Source organism: Lycium barbarum, chromosome 12, assembly GCF_019175385.1.
Source record: "Lycium barbarum isolate Lr01 chromosome 12, ASM1917538v2, whole genome shotgun sequence".
NCBI lineage: Eukaryota > Viridiplantae > Streptophyta > Magnoliopsida > Solanales > Solanaceae > Lycium > Lycium barbarum.
Window position 1 is genome coordinate 95,016,115 of NC_083348.1, and position 20,026 is coordinate 95,036,140.

At 37.0% G+C, this 20,026-nt stretch overlaps 1 protein-coding gene across 1 annotated transcript; it reads right to left on the reverse strand.

Annotated features, from left to right (window-relative positions):
• Window positions 1-33: 33 nt before the first annotated feature.
• On the reverse strand, window positions 34-19,461 carry LOC132624942 (protease Do-like 7). Its single transcript, XM_060339710.1, has 24 exons — window positions 18,921-19,461; window positions 18,250-18,320; window positions 17,111-17,245; window positions 15,785-15,843; window positions 15,028-15,064; window positions 13,679-13,804; window positions 12,723-12,812; window positions 10,226-10,291; window positions 10,090-10,146; window positions 9,945-10,010; window positions 9,400-9,507; window positions 8,243-8,323; window positions 8,065-8,114; window positions 7,707-7,872; window positions 6,336-6,854; window positions 5,393-5,575; window positions 5,211-5,316; window positions 3,251-3,421; window positions 3,072-3,151; window positions 2,744-2,971; window positions 2,171-2,386; window positions 1,827-1,984; window positions 1,107-1,218; window positions 34-637 (listed from the first exon to the last, which is right to left on the reverse strand). The coding sequence occupies exons 1-24, from the start codon at window positions 19,186-19,188 to the stop codon at window positions 461-463; spliced, it is 3,330 nt and encodes a 1,109-aa protein (XP_060195693.1). The 5' UTR covers window positions 19,189-19,461; the 3' UTR covers window positions 34-460.
• Window positions 19,462-20,026: the final 565 nt, after the last annotated feature.

Sequence of the window (20,026 nt, forward strand, 5' to 3'; positions counted from 1 at the left end):
TCTGTGCCCCACAACTGACCAAAATTCTGGAGGTCAGAAAAAAGCAATACAACTCTATATCATGCACTGGCATATATAGGATCTAACACGGCCAGCTAAATCGACACAATAATTTCAGAAGAAAAAATGCTTTGAGCCTACAGGGCTAAAAGGGGGGATCACCACGAATCTGGTGGCTAAAAGTAACCCCTAGTTCATGGTTTACATCTTCAAATTCACAAAGACATGTATAACACTAGAACCTATAACTCGTCTAAAATACTACGATTTATTATTTCATCGGATAAATGGTCATTTACAACATATAGGCAATAAACCTGCTTTATATGATTTTGCATATATTGATGTATGGCGACTTTCAATTCCAATAAGTTGGACTAACTACCAACGAATCCGATGAACTTTCAACATGCTCCTCAATTTTGCACTCCTGCAGTAAAGCCTAATCAGCCGAGTCAGTTCACAAAACACCCGAGTCCAAAGCTTTGATTGTTTTACGTCGCCACATAGCAGTTTCCAGATCAAACCTCAACTCCCATGTTGGCCAGTAGTGTAAATCCTGCTTCAATGTAAGTACTCGAGGTTTCCCATTCAGGTGGACGGTTCGTACCCGGACAAACTCTCCATGCTCTATTGTCTGTGAAAAGTTAATTTGGCATAAGAACAAGACAGTAACAAGATATCAGTCGAAAACTTTAAGTTCAGTAAGGATCATTTTTGTAAGGCAATATTATTCATGTGTGCAAGCTAAAAGCTCAGCAAAGAGTTCATCCAAAATGTATGAGAACATTACAGGGATTGTAATGAAAGTTGAAAGTCAAGCATGGTTTCAGTCTCTACAACATTTCTCGTAACCATATTGCACCAAAAACTAAGCAAGAATATACAACTGTGTTTGAGATTAAATACATTATCATTCTTTTCTCCAAAAATCCTAGTGAGCAGGAATTAAATACCCATACGGAGAGGGGATCAGTAAGGATCTACTCATTGACAAGCCTTGCAAAAACCACGTTTAAACGAGAAAAGTATCTCCATTTATGCTGATATTAATATCTTTCCAAACACATAATGTATACAAAACATCTCAGAATAAACAGTCATACCTTTGTGACGTCAACAAAAGCATCCAAAGTGGGAGTTTGTTTTCCATTGACTTCAACTATCCATTGAAGAGCATAAAGACCATATCGATGTACTGGACTTCCATGACACCACCTGAGAATTACTTTGGGCATTAATAATAGTGACAAATAGCTAATAGCTAACTCAACAAAAGATATGCAACTGCCCTCTCTTTCTTTTACATTAGATGCATTAACAAATGCATCATGAAAATTTAAAAGGCTCAATCAGCCCTTCATCAGAAACCAAAAAAAAAAAAAATCGCTACCTGCTGATCAGTGATTACCTTGCTTAACAGATATTTTCAGCACATCTAATGAAATATACTAACTAGCAACAATTATTCTTCACTATCTCTGTCTGTCTGTCTCTCTCTCTCTCTCTTAATGATAACAAGGAATAATTATAACAACTCTTTTTTCTTTCAGTTAATAAATTATGATGAAAGCGGTAAAAGATTCCCACAAGAATACTTCTTTCAAATCAGGTCTTGAAAAAGGTGAAGTAAACTTGAAAGATTCTTTTTTTCTCAATTTGGATAATTCCTTTTGTCTCAATTTGGATTTTATTCTTCCTTTTAAAACAAATGCATACAAGAAACTTATTTCCTGTTTCCTTTATTTTGCTGCAATTTTCTCAAGAAACATTCTTCCAACTTTCTTAACATCTAAACAAAGCTTTCCAGTATAGCAACTACTAACCTTGCTACATATACTCCATGGCCTTCCTCGGGAAGAAATCCAAGTGCACGTACAGCTGGATGAGGATCTTGGACAATACAACCACACCAATTTATTGCACGAGTTGTTCCATTTCCATCCCTCACATCCGTTCCCACAAGTAGTTCAATTTCATGGCCCTGAGAATTCATTAAATCACTTAAAAGAATATAAGAGAATGAAGAACTGACTCAAGCAGGACATACGATAGCAGTGAAGTTCTTTTCTTTTCTTTTCTTTTTTTGGATCAAGACAGTAGTGAAGTCTTTTGGTCCTATAAAAGAAAAAATGGGGAAGGAAATGGAAACGAATTGCCAGAGGCTTACCTGACGAAAGATTGTCAAGTTAAGTCTTCCATCGCTGTCATTAGACCTGTCTAATGATTGGCATGCGTCTTCGATGTCACGGAAGCATGTAACTGGCTCTTTATTAATTGCTAAGACCATATCCCCTTGTTCCAATAATTTTTCAGCTTTTGATCCAGCAAAGCAACCTTTAACCCGCAAAACTTGGCGTCTCATGGGATCCTTCTTTACAAGGGCCTAGAAAGTATGACAGGTGTTAAGAAACTGCTTACATCCCACACTTATGGTGCACCCATGTCAAACATCTTCATATCATTATCTAAACATACACATCTAGAATATACCTGTCACCATCAAATAATTATCGTCTAGTTCTTTACTACTTGAGGATTGAGACTAAAGCTTTAAAGGCGCGAAACATGTTAGAAAAAAAATTAATAGAAATACATCTTTTTCCTACATGTATCTTGGCTAGACCTTTTTAAATTAAAGTCGACGAAAAGAAAAAAACACCCGGGGTAACATATGGATAAAAGGAAAAGCAAGCACAAAAAATAACAAACCAAACAGATATCTCCAGAAGTAGAAGTGTACCTGGATCCAAGTATCATTGAGTCCAAAACTTCGAGCTTTGGAAAGCAAAGTTGGGTAAAGTTCAACTTCTAATATTCTTAATCGTGGCATAGGCCTTTGCAAACCATTTATAAGACGAGGAGGTCCGTCTGAACCAGAAATAATCTTGCCAAGGACTTGGCTTATGGTATAAATTGGAATACCCCGGACAAATTGGTGATCTTCTGACGAACTACAACCATACTTGAGCTGAAAAAATGGATGAAGCAAAACCAATTAATTATCAAAAAAGTTCTAAAACTAGTTACATCCAATTAACAAGAGAGAAGCATCAGTTGGGAGTACAAACCTGTGTTGAAAAGCTTCCCCATAAAGCTTGAACCCTGCCACGCTCATCAGTCAGCGCACCAGAAAACGTACTTCCAAAATCTGAAATGAGAAACATAATGGCGTCAAAGAAATGCCCCAAACAAATGCAAAGATACTATATGATTAGAGAATCAGGATGACAGAAGTGGCACAGGTAACCTGTGTCAAGCTCAATCACTTCCAAGTTTGTTGCTCTGTAACGTGGACAATCAGCAGAACCAATATTCACAGCAGCAGATGGGTTTGTCACAACCGATTTCCTGGAAGTTGCCTGTAGACTTCTGCTCAATCCCACAAGATATACTGAATCCCCACGACGAAGAGCAGGATCTGTTGGCAACAGAATATATTAAAATTTAAACAAACATTAGCGAAAAAAGTAATGGAGAAGATGGCCATTTTCTGGAGTACATGATAACTAGAGCAAGTTAAAAGGGACTTATATGGGCTCCACTTACCACAATGATAATTCAAAGATCCCACTCAGCATTTTTTTTTTGAAAATATTATCCCATTCAGCATAAAATCCCAATTACATTGGAGAAGAGGCTTCTTTTTAATATATATATATATATATTGTTCGTTCAGTCCACTAAGTTTATAAAAATTCCCAGATCCCTTTTGGCACAAGAATACCAATGAGTAAGGAGACCACAGTTTTCTAATACAATATTATGAAAAAGAGGAGAAGAAAGATGGTGCTAAGGCTGGATTATATTCTGAAACACCAAAAGCATATTATGGTCAGAGCTGGATGTCCAAAACGCCATTCAATGACTAGGCGCTTTTCTAAATTCTCGAAGTACATCTAAAGTGCACGAGAAGCAATTGGAATGAAGACTGATAGAATATCAAGTGAAAAAGTATCTATATTCAAACATGTGCAGATTCATTGTAATGGATAGCCATCAAGTCAAAGAGAGATTTTCACATGGTGTCCGAGCCTCTAAGATCTTGGTAGAGACTCAAATAGCTTCTGCTACTGCAGGCGGCACTGGCCAATACGTTTAGCCCGCTGGGTCAATGTTTCTTCTTTTATTCTTTCTTTTGGTGCTTGACAATGCTCCTCACCGGAAAACCGGTGCCCCTTCTCTGAACGATCATTCAGGCGTCGTTCCTCTCTTTAAGGTCATTCAAGCATTATTCATATTTCCAGCGAGCGGCAATCGACGACCGACTCCCTCCTCTAAACTTTGGATTTCTTCTCATTGTACTACCTATTCAAGTTACATTGACAATGTTTTGGAGCTTTGCAGTACCAAATATCATTTTGATGATTGAGAATAGATTCTGTTCCGGGTATAATGCAAGAAGCACTTTCTTCCATTGTGCAGTTACCAACGACTTCCGAAGGAAAGAATTCCTGGACTGCTTTCCGATTTGGTGATTGTGAACTATTCCAATGAGATTTTGGGTTTCAGCTTTCTATGTTTTCAAACTACACAAACTCCAGTTAGTTTCCCTACTTTGAGTTTGAGGGGGCCTGTTCATATATCAAGTGAATAATGAATGTGATATATGGATTCATTCTATATGTAATTATAGAATATTCACCTTATTAGTATAGGAACTGATTACCTATTTCTTCTCTTAACTCTTAAGTTAAGTAAAAACAATGAAATTGAACTACATATGGTAGAAAACCGTGTGAATCATGAATACAATGTATTGATGATTCACACGGTTTTCTACCATATGTAGTTCAATTTCATTGTTTTTACGACAAGTCCATTAGCAAAATAAAGTAACAGCATGACTGAGACAGGGGTACGAGATAAGTTTTAAAAATAATAAATAAAAATTGAATTTGCGTTACTTTAGAGCTTTAGTTTGGTAGATATTAACATGACAAGTTTTAATATCTATATCATAACATGAAATAAATTAAGAATAAATTATATTTTATATAAGATTATACATAGCCTAAGACTCCTATATAAAAAAACACTTCTTGTACATTGTTAAATCAAGTCACTGAGAGGTGTTCTCTATTGTTTGCAGAGACAAATCACTTCCACCAACCCGTTAGAATAACAACAATAAAAAGAAGAGCATGTTTTTTTGGGTGAAGTATCAGAAAGGCAAGCATAAAGGATCAAGAGAGGAAGCTTCCACTTACCAGGAAGAAGTTCAGCAGCACGAACAGCAGAAGCAGCAGCAGCTCCTAGAGCAGAAGGATCATATGCAACCAGAGCAAAATTATGGACAGGATGGAGGAAAACTACCTGAAAATATTACAGACCTAATCAATAAAAAAATGTCAATATAGCAGGTAGGAGTGAAGACAAAAATAGGTTTTACCTCTCCAGGAATCTCAATAGGAAAAGCAGCAAAAGATAGCATTATATCAGAAACTGATACTGCAACGGTGTTTTTGTCAACTGCAACCAAGCCCATGTTTTGGGAATGGTATATGATAACACCAGTTCCAAAAAAATGCTGTGAGTGAACTCCGTCAAGCATGCATAATGATGGTACATGGACCTGCAATTCATGAGAGGCACTTAGAACCTAGATGATGGAGATAGGAATAACCACAGAACCATACATGTCTAGACATACCTTAAAACTAGCTGCAGCATATTAGTATTGATTTTTCATATTACATATTTACTAGGAGAACGTATAACAATCTTAACCAGTAGTTACCAAGAGAAAACCAGGAGTTAGTAACTTTAGTCAGCATCTTCTACATTATACAACAGTGTAAAGGAAAAAAAATGAATGATTAAGATTTGGACCTAAGAAACAAACACACTTAAATGACTGAAATCCTAATGATTAAGATTCAGATCTTCATTAAGTGCAAACAAATGAGGCCTTAGACTGCATACAATACGGTAGGTGGTCAATCACTATGTTAATAAAGTAACTAAATATTCTATACTTATATATCCTACAGGTATTCTGCTTAGATGATAAAAACTTTTTTTGTAAGTACTTAGATGACAAAATCCACCTCCCATGAACCACAAAGAGAAAAGGAGGAGGTGTTTGGTTTGCAGACAAGTTATACATACATTGCAATATAGAGATGTTATACAATATAGTGAATTAGTGAATTCTTTATTTGGTTTCAGATGTTTGATTCATCATTATTAGAATATGGATGAGAAATGACAATGCATATACACGTTTAAATCTAAGACCAATGCTCATTATGTTAAAACTGCTTAGGGAGTAAAACCCAACTCCAGTAATACAAGTAACACAAGAAACAAGCATAGGAGAGAACTAAAATTACCTCGAACATCACAAGAGTAGGCTCTATCGCACGCTCAGCAACAGAGGCATTATTAGCCACAGGTGCAGCACCTTGATAATCTCTCAGAGCTGCATCCTTCACGGCCCCAGAGTCATCAAACCTTTCCTCTCTATGTCCATTTAAAGAGCGGTCAATTATTACACTGCCATCTGCAGATAAGTTTTCTTCCACCCTCCGTTTCTTAGTTCCAGCATCAGAATCGTCCTGACTGTTTACTCCCTCTGTAAGATTGTCACAACTAGTTTCCATATTGGTAACTCCGTCCATTGATTCTTGGCTGACTTGTTTCGGCCTAAGATCAATTGCACTAACCTCAGTAGCACAAGAAGAAACACTATGATTTGACAAATCTTGTTTGCCTGGCTGGATGCCAGAGAATAGAAGTGGGGACTCAGGTGGCAAGGCAAGTTTCACAGTCCACAAACCAGAGCTGTCATCACGTTTATATATCTGAGGAGGTGCATACCATTCATGGCGGTCAACAGTGACCAGAACAGACTGCAGCAAAAAGAAGTTTCTATGAGAAGGCCTTCGTACAACGAGATGATAAAAGCGCCAGAGGGACTATTCTACATCTACCAACAGGAACTAAATTAGCATCTGTAATTGATTTAAAGTTGTTAAAGAGAGTTATCTGCGAAAGCAACATGGAATTTTCATTCTTTAGAGGAACAAAACCAGACAGTAATTTTTTTTTTCTTCGGGGGGATCTTTTTCTGAATATATGTTTCAGACAACTACACCTTCACAACTCAGCAACTCAACGCCTTACTAGGCTTGATGATCAAATGGTTAACACTAGACTAAACCACAAGACTGACAATGTTTACCTGCAGGTTAATCATCTATGTCATCCACCTCCACAACACCTAAACCATCTAAAAGGACAGTATACAATTCTACTGATGTTTTCGGGGGTTCAAATAACCATTTAGACAAAATAATATAATTGATGCACATATTCACATTTTCTTGCCATGATCCGGAAATTGTGGGTGACAATACAGTTTGACATCCTATTAATTTTCTTTTCCCTTTTGATTGACGCTCTCAAATCAAGATTAACACCTTTCTGACATCAGTGGTAGCCGACTGTAGACCCACTTGGATCCATAGTTTTTGGTTAAAGCAGAAATAATAAAACCAACAGAGATCGGTATTTGTGACTCTGCATACCAAAAGTAGATAAACAAATTATCACGCTTTGCCAAGAAACAGAAGGAAATGGCAGTAGTGGGCAGGAATTACAGATGCAGGTGGAAAAAAAAAAAGAGGCAGTGATTGTTTTCTGAAAGATAGCAAAGCACAAGTATTAGGAAATCAACATAAGCAAAGAGTCACTACTAATACCTTTTTCCGGTGACGATCATTGTAGCTTATATACTCCAATGGTACTCTTGCACTCCTAGACAACTTAGATAAAGCAGAAATTAAGTCTTCAAGGGTTGATATATCTTCTCCTGCAAATTTTTTTATGATGGCATGGCGAGGAACTCCTGCTCTGAATAGCATATATCTACAATAGCAAAGTAGTATAACTGTCAGAAATTATTTTTCCAAGTAAAATACTCTTAAAGATTGCATCAACAGAATTTTAAACTTAAACCAGAAACACTTTCGAGTATGAACTGTTAAGTAAAGCAAAATAACTTAAGCCAATAACTGCATCATAGCAATCATCTAAACATGGAAATAAATATGTACAGACCCTGTTTCTGCCACGTAGACAAGACCACAGTGAAAGCGGAAGTTTCGAGCCTGCATTAAAAGAGGGAAGAGATAGAACAAAGAAGAAACGTGAGCTTCAATTACACGTAACAGATAAATGTTGCTAGAGTAGAGACACATTAAAGATTGTGAGGCACTAGCGGCAGAATCTCACAAACCTGTTGATAAGAAAGGGGATGAATAACTGCACCACTGACTTCCAAGAAGCGATCAGGAGTAATTGAATGTAAATCCTCAACCTGAAGGAAACATAAGCAGATGAGTCACATTGGCTGTTTGTCCCTTTCTGCCAATAGAATTATGTTACTTTTAAAAAACAGCCTTAGAGCTCTCAAAAAGAGAACGTTTTGGAATGACATATAAGTTCAACCACCATAGCTAAAATATAAAAGACCACTTTTGCAACTGAATTTTGTGATAAAGCTGAATTGCCATAGCGAAAAGTTGCTGTTAGTAGGAGGTTAAGCAGGAACACATCAATTATCTGGTCACCAGAGTAGGTAAGCTTCCGTATCTTCTTCATTTATCATTGCTATTTACTAGTGCTTTCCTATTGTGGTCAAATAAAGTCTTTTTTCATACAAAGGTTCAGTATATTCATCAGCACAGACTGTGCTGGTAGCCATATATGCAAAGGCTAACATAGTACTTTTAAAACAATCTTACTCTTACATAATTACACACCATGACCCAGGTGTTCAACATTATTGTGCACAAAGTACATGGCAAACAGAAATGCAAGGACCCAGTTAGAATATGACAAATAACAAATGTATAAAGATAAACAAAATAAGAAACAATACCTATAGATATTGGAGAGATGATAACTTTACTTCAAAATCTACAAGTTTATTTTCATTGTTCTTTCTGTTATTGCTGTTATTGCTGTTCTGAGCTATTCTTAATTCATTTATCCACACTGTCCAGAAAAAATGGATTCTAGCATATTTTTAGTGAGATATGGATGGGAATGCTCAGTCAATTAGCAGACATCATCCATGCGTTTTTTTTTTATAATCGTGGTGTCCGGGCCAGCTTGCGCGCTTATCCATGCATATTTTATAATAATCTGTCGTGTATTATCAAGGATTGGTAATGTGATTGGCCATTTCGATACGCAATACCTATCATAATAGTTGAATGAGATATCTCCTACATTTAGCATCGCAGAAGTATATTGGCACCTGATGAATTAACAAGTCATGCTTGGACCAAACCCAAAGGTTAACCGACATGAACCAAAATCCTAGTCATTTGATAACTATGATGTACAGTACATAACTTTGCAACTACAGAAATCAAAGAAAACACTCACCAACAGTTCCACTGTCAAAGGAGTTCCACCCCTTTCAATTTGAAGCTCAACTTTCTGCCCAACACTGTCATCAAGTAAAGTCTCCAACTTCAGGAACTGAGTAATCACCTGAATGAAGCTTACAGGAGGAAAATTAGTATTATGAACCATAATATGAATGATTTTCCAACTGTCTAAAGAAGCAATTGCCAACAATGTAAAATTTCTGTATTCATCTTGGTCAGAGAGAAAAGAAATCGGAGAACTAGAACTATTTTTTTCCCATGTAGCACACAGTCAAGGAGAAGGATTGACAAGATGCATGACTTTGTTAAGTTAGGTCCCTCATTCAATCTGGTTAAATGGTTGGTCCGTGACAATTGAAGTAGCTCTGCAGAATCTAGATGCAGTGACAGAGAAAAAAGACAGTGGACAACGACCCTGGGGTATCAGCCGAGTAGATGTATTTTAATCAAAGTTTTAATAAATTATGCATAGAATCAGAGCACAATAAGGACAGCAAAACCGTCAATATAAGATGTCTTACAACAACAAGCCAGACTAACCTCCCCATTCATACGAACAAGCACATCACCAGGCTCCAAATGATTATGAGCTGGGCCACCGGGCACCTGTGACAACCCAGAGAAAAAATAAGTGTTGATACACAGAACAATACTGTGTCAGGACACTCGAAAGAAGTGCACTTACCACAGAATCAACGACGAGCATTCCAGTTTCAGTGGGTGGAGTGGAATTGCGCACCAACTATTCAGTAATATTTCAAAGGTTACTGTATGGTCATATTAGTAATAGAGCTTGCAAAAAAAAATATTTTGGTGCTTACCTGCTCTGTTGCACTAAGGAGGCCAAGCCGACGAGTTTCATCATATCCTTTGTGGATAAAAGTTACCTATATCAGAAACATATATGCAATTAACCAACTCTGTTTATGAAGATTATGGTTGCCTCACTTGACCTACCCTGTCTTCTCTTTGATTTCAGATGGTACAACACGAAATTGAAGTCTGTTTTCGGGGATTAAAGAAGCCCGTTCAAAGAAAATATATACGAGAGAAGAGAGAAGTTCCCCATCTCTCCTAGACCTTCTGTGCCTTAAAAACTACTGTACTTTTATGTTCGAGTAAACTACATGTCACATAGATGCATATGCAGAATAGCGGTCAGCCGAAGAGAAGACTAAATCAAAAAGGGTTCATGAACCTTTACAGAATAAATGCTGGCAAGGACTGTTAAAAGCCAACTCATGCAGATAAAATAATATAGCACAACAGTGAAGGATCCACCCATTTAAAATCATCTCAAAGGACTCATGTACAGTTTAGCAAGCAAACATACAAACACCATGTAATGTACTACCATCCACTATAACCATGACTATCTGATCTGCTGAAGATGAGAACTAAGATTCTCCTCTAAATATGCAGCATTTTTCTATAATGTAAGGTAAAGAAATATACAGGTAGGAGAATAAAACTAGGATATGCCTTCCATAATCCATATGTTGGGGAGAATACACTTCGTTAAAGGAGGCTATTAGCCTATTAGAATACATTTCAGGATTACTTGATCCTGATGGTGTGGAAGAGCTCTTGCAACTTTGGAACAAGGAATTATGTACCGAGGAAGCCATATAAATATGCAACTAAGAAGTAGCTCCAGATGAGGTTCAAAAACTTGAGACCCATCAAGCATTGGTCCAGTGGCAAAAGAAGCATATCAAGAGATATTACGATCTATACCACATTAAGCTGTCAGACTGAAGTAAAACATTCTAAAGGGTCATTATATTTGGCCCCACGGCTTTGGTCTAGTGGTAAGAGTGCAGCTTGTGATGTGTGGGTTAGGTGCACATCACGGGTTTAAACTCTACCGCAGACAAAAGCCTGGTATTTAAGTGAAGAAGGGTAGAGATGGGCAGGCCATCATCCACCAAACATGAAGGCACCAGCTTGAAAACAAGTTTAACAGTCTCTGAATTCTGAAAATTGCTCATCACTTGACCATCGCTAAAAGGTAAAGAGAAATAAGTAGGGAAAATTGGTTTTTGGAAGTAGAAGTTGTGTTTGGACAGGCATTTCACTTGAAAAAAGGTTGAAGGTTTGTAGATGGCAAAAAGATTCTCCACTTAAAAACTTGAAAAACTCATCTTCAAAAACTAACCAAAAAACAGTCCAATGTATACCAAATAATGTTTAGTTTCTAATTCCAAACGGCTCCTAAATTTCCCTTAATGGGAAGGAGAGCCTTGTTGGACAAGCATGTTGGAAGTAGGACATATTTGGAGACGGATTTCTCCTCGAGAAACTTCAATTAGAATATAGCAACAATTATCATGGAAGAAGATGAGCCGAGGGTCTCTCGGAAATAGCCATCCTACCTTGGTAGGAGTAAGGTCTGCGTACATTATACCCTCCCCAGACCCCAAGATGTGGGATTTCACTGGGCTGTTGTTGTTGTTGTTGTTGTTGTATCATGGAAGAAGAGGTCAAACACAAAAACAAATTCTCGGATAGACCAAAAGTTAACAGATAACTCCAATTATAGCAGATATCTATGGAGTTTTACTCATATCAAGGATGATCAAACATGAATGATCGGTTTATTTGAAGTACAAATCAAGGAAATGTCGGGCCATGCCCATGCCACATAAGATAGACAACATCAAAGATTGAAATTACGGCACCCATGGTTTGTAAAAAATCATTTATCTGTTATAAAGTGGGCAGATGCAAGAGTAGATACATTTGGTACTGGAAATGCATCTTTTTAGTACATGTACTCTGATCTCGCTTTACTAAAAGGATCCGTTTCATCATGTTATGAAAATGAAAAACCCAATCTAGAGATTCTTTTTTGATGATCGAGAAATCTATCTGGGACCAACCCAAACCTTCGAAACTCGAGCATAATGGACCCGCCCCTCCACCTTTCTCCACATAAATACCAGTCTTACTTCGTATGGCGCAGGGATCGAACTTGTGACCTAAGTTACAAGTCCCTCAATAAAACTTTAACTTATCAAAAAAGAAAGTAACAAGTCCCTGAACCTTTGCCACTTGAATCTGTGGGCAAACCCAACCCCTATTATAATGTTTTTTTCAAGGCAATATGACATTTATCGTATCCAGTTTAGTGAAACATGAAAATCAGAAGACAGATTCATATTTATGCATTAAGTTACTTCTTCATAAGCCTAAAGCTAAAAACAAAATTGAGAGAGCTACCATTCACAGGAGCAATCATTTGAGAAAGAAATAAAGTTTAAAAGAAGGTGCAGAAGGTTGGGGGGAATAAGTTCCAGAAGAACCGAACTAACAAACCTGAAGCGTACCACGAGGAATAGTAACAGCCTCCCATTTATTTGTACAAAGATCCCTTCCTTCCTGTAAGAATTTCAGTGCCCTGACAACCTATAAACAAAAAAATAAATATATAAGTGTTTATGTCCGTAAACTAACAATTGATATACTTAATAAGAGAGAAAGTTCAGACCTTAACCAGCAATAATTGTGGGTGTGTGTGTGTGTGTGTTTTGGGGTTGGGGGGGGGGGGGGGGGGGGGGGGTCTGGGAAACAGAAAAAAGGCAATGCCACCAAATAAGGAACCAACATGCCTCATCTAGGCAGTTAAAGAAATGAGAAGGTAAGACACAACTTAACATAAACTGTTAACTAGGAAAATAAAATAGAGCGGAAGCCATCAGAAAAGGAACTTTTAGATTTCAAATCCCCTCACAGATATCAACCTATTTCAAGGATGACGCATGAATAATAACAGGAAAAGACCAAATAACAAGAAGAAATAAAATTCAGTGGTTTCAAGGAAATAAAGAATTTGGATCCTATAGCCCATGGAGTACAAAGAGACAATTATAATGATGGAGATACATACTTGCCACCCTGCATATCAGGGACTAGCGCACATTTGACAACAGAAAACCCAGGAAAAAGAAAAGGAAAGAAAGCCGATGAAATGAAAGATATGGTTTCCGATATAATAAAAGATTTAAAACAGGCAGAAGAGAAAGCAAAATGCAAACAACCATTTCCAGAGAAGTATAAAATGTTTACTGTTTGCCCATTCAAGAAGTCAATAAAGACCTTTGCAATGCATAGCGTTGTTCGAAAGCAACAGTCATTGATAATACTTCTCAATAGTTAAATTAAAAAATTCCTAGTTTATCTAGAGTCAACTGTCAGATGCACACTTTCCACAGATCAGAAATAGAGCACAGAGAGGTCTTTAACAAAGAGAAGATATAAGAATGAGTACAAACTCGTTCTAATGGCAAGAAAAATGCAGAAGCACTTGATGACTTGCTCCCAGCATTCAAGGCGACAGCTCTCCCTTGCCAATTTATTACAGGGGAGCCACTTGAACCACCTTTAGTCCCAGAAGCAGCCTGTTGGCAAAGAACACAAAAGTAAATCAACAACTATAGTCCTGAAAGTTGGGGTAGAAGTATGTTGATGACCTAAAATAAATTAACTTCTATTCCCCTCCATAACAGCTTTTAACTATTAAATGAGGTGGTTCACACAGTTGAAGGAATATCTTTGTTTATCTATTTTGGAATGCAACAAGCCCCTAACCTCTTAACCTAATTCTTTTTCCTTGGATCAAACACATGAAAATTTTGTACGTGGACAACAATTGAAATGCCAAACCTACTTATCAGTAATCTTCTCTCATAGGTTCACTTCAAAATACCAAATGTAGGCACAAGAAGAATCATTTAACTGTACAGCAACCACCAGATCTAAATACTATAATCTGGACCAACCACCCAAAGCCTCTTGACTTCAGTAAGGCAATGAAATGTCTCTTGGATTGCATAAGTACTGAATAAGTTCACTACCATCTCATCCCTGGACTCAGAACCATACAGATATCTTTCTTGGTAAAGTAATATTTTATTGATGTGGGAATATATTCGCTGTATATAAGTGGAACATAAAAAGCAGAAAACATGGACAAAAGTTTAGTCTTTTATGAAAGACATACCTATGCTAACAAGCACTTTATGTTTTAACCAAAAATCAACTAAAAACGTTATATTAGCAAAGTTGGGCAAGATCATTAATATTCCCTTAACACTTTTACATCCCTTCCGCAGAAATAACCATAAAAGAGCCAAAGGAGCCACATCGTATTTGCTACCCCTTATCCTCTCTTCTCAAAGCTCAGCTATGTATCACATCACTCACTGCTTTGCATTGAACACTATATTCCAGACCAGTTTAAATTATCCAACTTCCAACATAGACAACTAATGACCTGACAATACGGTTTTTACAAGTTCCACCTTTCTTTTGCCGATGATGCACCAACTAACATGTACTTGGAGTTTCAGTTGTTAAAATCACCTCTCTAGCCCCCATCCACGTGATTAAACATATCTTCTTCTTTCTTTCTTTTTTTGATGAAGTGAATTTTCATAAAGGCATTAAAAGGATGAAAATAGTAGCAGATAAGATAAGTACAAAAAAAAAAAACAATGATAGTTTTATTAGAAAAGGTCTATTTTAAAGTTAAGGAGCTAATTTTGTACTTTTGGACCATGCTAAAAAGCCCAAATTTCTATTACAGGCTCAAATAACTTGAGATCAACATTGTTCTGCTTACTTGCATGTAGAAAGTGTTGAAGTCATTGTATCCATCCCTGCACCAAAAATTGGAGTTATCAGAACGAATATGTTGTACTACCACATTTGCAATACGAAAAACAAATTGCGGCACAAACATTACAGGCACTAGAAAATCATATAGACGACATCACCATAACATGACAAATGACACTCTACTCAAATGGTAAGTTTCATAATTAAGTTATTTAATAAAGCAAGACCATTTTAGCATCGTAAAGATTTAATTTGCTCATTGTATTTGGACAATAAGGAAGTCCTTGACGTGCAATAACGCAAGCAACAATCATACTACATTGATTTTGAGGCAAGCAATGCTGATGTGACATAATCATTGCACCCAAAACCAATCAGAGGAAAAATAAAACCTTAAAACAACAGAAGCCTACAATTTGTGCTTAGTACTCAATCATGCAAGAATCTAATGCTAATAATCAGCGTCATCGTGCATCAAAACTAAAAAACTCATAATAGGCAAAAAATTTCAACTGGCTGCACAAAGCAAAACCCACTCTAATGAAAGAGATAGTAGCCCGCCAACACCACCCAAAAAAAAAAAAGCACAGTATGTTTACAGAAGCATGTTTAATTTTTAATTTTTTTTTTGGCTGAAACTTTACAAAAGAAATTTTGAAGGAATGTTAAGCACTTAATGAGATTCTTACGGCCCATATCATTTAGGGGAATACATGAAATCTCCAGTGGTGAATGAACATTTTAGGTAGACCATCACATACTTTTTATAATGCGGAGCATCTCTGTCCAGACGAGCAAGCGTTCCAGCTAAAATAGACACCTGCATAATCCAGATTAAAGCAAAATAAGGAATAGGATATGAAAATTTCTATAGAAAATATAGCCCCTCAAAAAACAATCAAAAGGATGCAAGCAAAGGAAAGACAGAACCTAAGGAAATGTCATGTAACACAACAAACCTGAGAAACATACAAGACAACTAGTAAGCTAGTTGCACGACTACGTTCATAAAGGAAAAAGAGAGTCTAAAAGAGAAAGGCCAGGTAACACAACAAATCTGAGAACCATACAAGAGAAATAGTAAGCTATAGTTTGCAAGACAATGTTAGAAACAGAAAAAAAAAATAACGGATAACTCAGTAATAGTGGCAGCTAACTCTTAAAAGACCTCAAGAATCCCATATTTCAAATTACTCTAATGGAAAGACTAGCCACCCAACACCCATCAAAATGACTAGAAAACCTCAGAACAACTATAGATCGAGTAATTCTAAAATACAGTGCTATTTGGTCAGGTAAATAAGTAATTCTAAAATACAGTGCTATTTGATCAGATAAATATTAGTAACACACGTATCCACTTGGATGGTCTTAGCGATGCAACATACCCCTTAATCCAAACGTCCATAGTCTCAAACGATTAAATGTGGTCTCACACCCACTCCAAAACAGCATAAATGTGTCAGCCATAAACATCACCATAATCTTTGTACTTAAGAAGCAACCTTGAATACTCACGCCAGCTCACGTGTAAGTAGGAGTGCGGTTAATAAAGGTAAAGACTCATGACAGTTAGCTTGTCTTCAGTGGTTGGGTCGAAAAAACACATTTATTGATGCTTCCAGTCTACAGCAACATATAGGTCAATGTGAACAGCCTACACACGTATTCTAATGCTTGACGTTGAAGACCAAGACATTATGTCAGCATTCAACAATCACATGCAAAGTTTACAAGTAGATTACACGTTAAGAGTCATGCACTCTACACGTTTTAAGTGATATCAGGCCTCCAAAGTTTTTCCCAAGTCATAATGCCTCTATCATGAGCATCTTTCGACAGGTATGACACCTCCAGCAAAGTTACTAAGAGTTGGAACACTCGTTCCAGAAAGTTTTAACCCATTTACTGATTCTTTGAAGATGCTATAACGAGTAGGAAAAATATCATTTCATTCCCTTCTGATCAACTATAGGACATTGGTCATAACATGACTGAGTAACAAGTTTCATGTAAAGAAGCATTCCACCTGGATGCATCATTTACAAAGCAAAGTAAGGCAACAGAATAAAATCTCTTCCACATACCTTCTCTCCACTGTCATTACCAACAACCCTGATTTCTAGTCCTACACAAGCATCCTCCGGAGCAAGAGGAATCTCTTCGTAGCTCAAAAATTGTATTGCAGCAGGATCATAACGGAAGAATCCGAAGTCATGAACCTAGAAGATGATCAATAAGCTTAATTCATGAGTAAAACTAAAAAGTGTGGAATATGATTATCAAGTATTCTTCGGCAATTCCCATTGTCCCTATAAACCTATGCATAACATCACATTGAAATCCAACACAGACATTCTTCCTTTGCTTCATTTTGTATGGTACACTATCCTTTTTAATCTATTTCATAAAGATGAAACATTTTATATTTGGAAACTCTTTTAACTTTTAAACTTTTCATTTTATCCTTAATGACATGCTCTTATATCCATAGAAATTCCAAGGCATGTTAAAGATCACAAGTTCTAAGTTCTAACGATGACTTGGGTAGGTGGTAAAAGCTTTTCTTTTTTCTGTGTCCAGCCATATATAGCCTTATAAAATGAAATGGCCGGAGTATCATTTAGTGTTTCTGTTTGTGATGGGGGCCTAAGTACACTAATGGCTCGGGTGGTGGAAGGAGGACTTGTGACTTATCCTTTCTTACATTGATATGGATACGGTTGTGACTTGTGAGTACCTGAAATTGGCACGAATTACGTGTCTGACCGTGATCTCTTTCATTTCAAATTCAAGGACACGAATAAGAGTAAGGGTGCGGGAGCTTGGATACAACTAAAAATATATATAGACAATTACTCAGAATGGTTTAACCTTGGCGTAACTGGTAAAGTTGCTGCCATGTGACCAGGAGGTCACGGGTTCGAGCCGTGGAAACAGCCTCTTGCAGAAATGCAAGGTAAGGCTGCGTACAATAGACCCTTGTGGTCCGGCCCTTCCTCGGACCCCGCGCATAGCGGGAGCTTAGTGCACCAGGCTGCCCTTTTTACTTAGAATGGTTTAAAAATACCTCATTTTCAGATAACAATGTTCCTTAAAACCATTATTATTTAAATAAGTTAAATGATCGAAAAACGTCTCAAAATGAAAAGAGTGCATTATATATTGTGACGAGGAATATAAAACTGGAGTGCTATACAAAAGACGAGCTTGAAGATGAACTCACAGGATCTCTATATATCGGATAGACTGGTATCTCTTCACGGTTCACAAACATAGCTTCAGCCACCACAGGTCCTGCAAAGCAAAAACAACAATCAACGCTTCCATCAGACCAAAAATTGAACTTGAAAAGATATACTCCCTCTGTTTCAATGTGTTTGTCTTACTTTCCTTTTTAATCTGTTTCAAAACGAATGTCTCTTTCCTTTTTTTGGCAACTTTCTAATTCCAACTTTCCACGTGGCATGTTTAAGATTACAAGATTAAAGAGCATCTACATATCTTTAATTTAAGACCACAAGATTAAAGAAAACCTACATATCTTTAATTTTAAAATCACAAGATTCAAAAGTCTTCTTTACATTCTTAAACATAATGCCAAATCAAAGTCTTGTTCACTTTCTGAACCATCACCATCTAGGTATCAAAACACACCTCGAAGTTGATTAGGCCAACTATCAACCATTCCCTCAATACATAGATGGAAATAGTTCAGGTAAAGAAAAGGGAAAAACTGATAGTTGGATATGAGACTCGCATAAAGGTAATAGTTCAGGTGTGTTTTTTTTTTTTTTTTTTTTTGGTAAAGAATAGTTCAGGTGTGTTTTTGAACATTATCTTTACTAAAAACAACTTTATACAAAAACGATTGAACTAAAAGAATGGTTGTAATACCAGGTTTAACAACATGTCGATTTGTAAGTATAATTCCACGACGTTTGTCAACGACGAAGCCCGTAGCATAACTAGCACCAGCAGCTTCGGTGTCAAATGCACGGCAAGCATTGGTACGGAGAACAACGACGGCGGGAACCACCTTATCAAGCGCCTTACGCCAATCTTCAGCGGTAGCGAGATTGTCTTTGAATGGAGGATCTATATCCATACACAATTCCTCCTTCAATTCCGTTCCCAAGGCTCCATCGGATAGCGAATCCCCCATTTCGAAACCCTAATTTCCAGAATATTCCGGCGAGAAAGAAGGATGTTCTTGAAGATCGATGGGGAGTGCGGAGTTGAATTGGTGCTGACAACTGATTTTCCTTCAGTCATTCGTCGCATTCATTTCTCCATTGCTTTTGTACAGATGACATCTAATTACGAAAATGTCCCCGTACTTTTTTTTTTCTTTTTTCACGTGGGCTAATCTCGTGAGTGTCTGTATACTTAGTACTGGATTATCAAGAGCCAGAATGATAAGGGGTCCCAGTGTAATCTCTTCCCATTTACAAGTGGACACCTCTTGATTTTGCTAGTGACCATTTAAGCATATTTTCTTGATAGAGGTGAGTCTTGTAAAAGGGTCCTGTGTAATCTCTCCCATTTTTAAGGCGAAATACCTATATAACCCCTTTAAACTTGTTTAAGATTTGTCAAGTAGACCTCTCATGCTATGCCTACTAGGACAAATACTTTTATCTGTTAGCTACGTCTAGCACGTGAATAACTTTAAGTACCTTTTTTTCTTTTTACGTTGTAAAAAAAAAAAAAAAAAAAACGATTGCAAGGGTGGGGCAGGGGATTTGAATAAAAAGAGTTTGACCAACACCTTCCATTGGAAATTGAAAACCAGGCTAAAGTCATAAGCTAGCCTTTAAAATTGTCCGCATATTTTTTCTTGAAGGGGCCACCTAAGACTTTGAAACCCTTTGTAAGTATTATCATCATACTTGAAGTGGATAGTAGCAGATTTTTGAAAGGTTTGGTAGTTCATTACAAATATTATTTAAGTTATGTAACTTTTTTTTTTTACAGGAAATACAAGAAATTTTTGTAGGATT

Excerpts from the sequence above, each read along its gene's own strand:
- LOC132624942 (XM_060339710.1), bottom strand. The coding sequence starts at position 19,188 with ATGGGGGATTCGCTATCCGATGGAGCCTTGGGAACGGAATTGAAGGAG. Across the intron at positions 17,246-18,249 it reads ATCCGATATATAGAGATCCT|GTTCATGACTTCGGATTCTT; the intron begins GTGAGTTCATCT and ends ATCATCTTCTAG. Across the intron at positions 8,324-9,399 it reads CTTTGACAGTGGAACTGTTG|GTTGAGGATTTACATTCAAT; the intron begins GTGAGTGTTTTC and ends TGTTTCCTTCAG.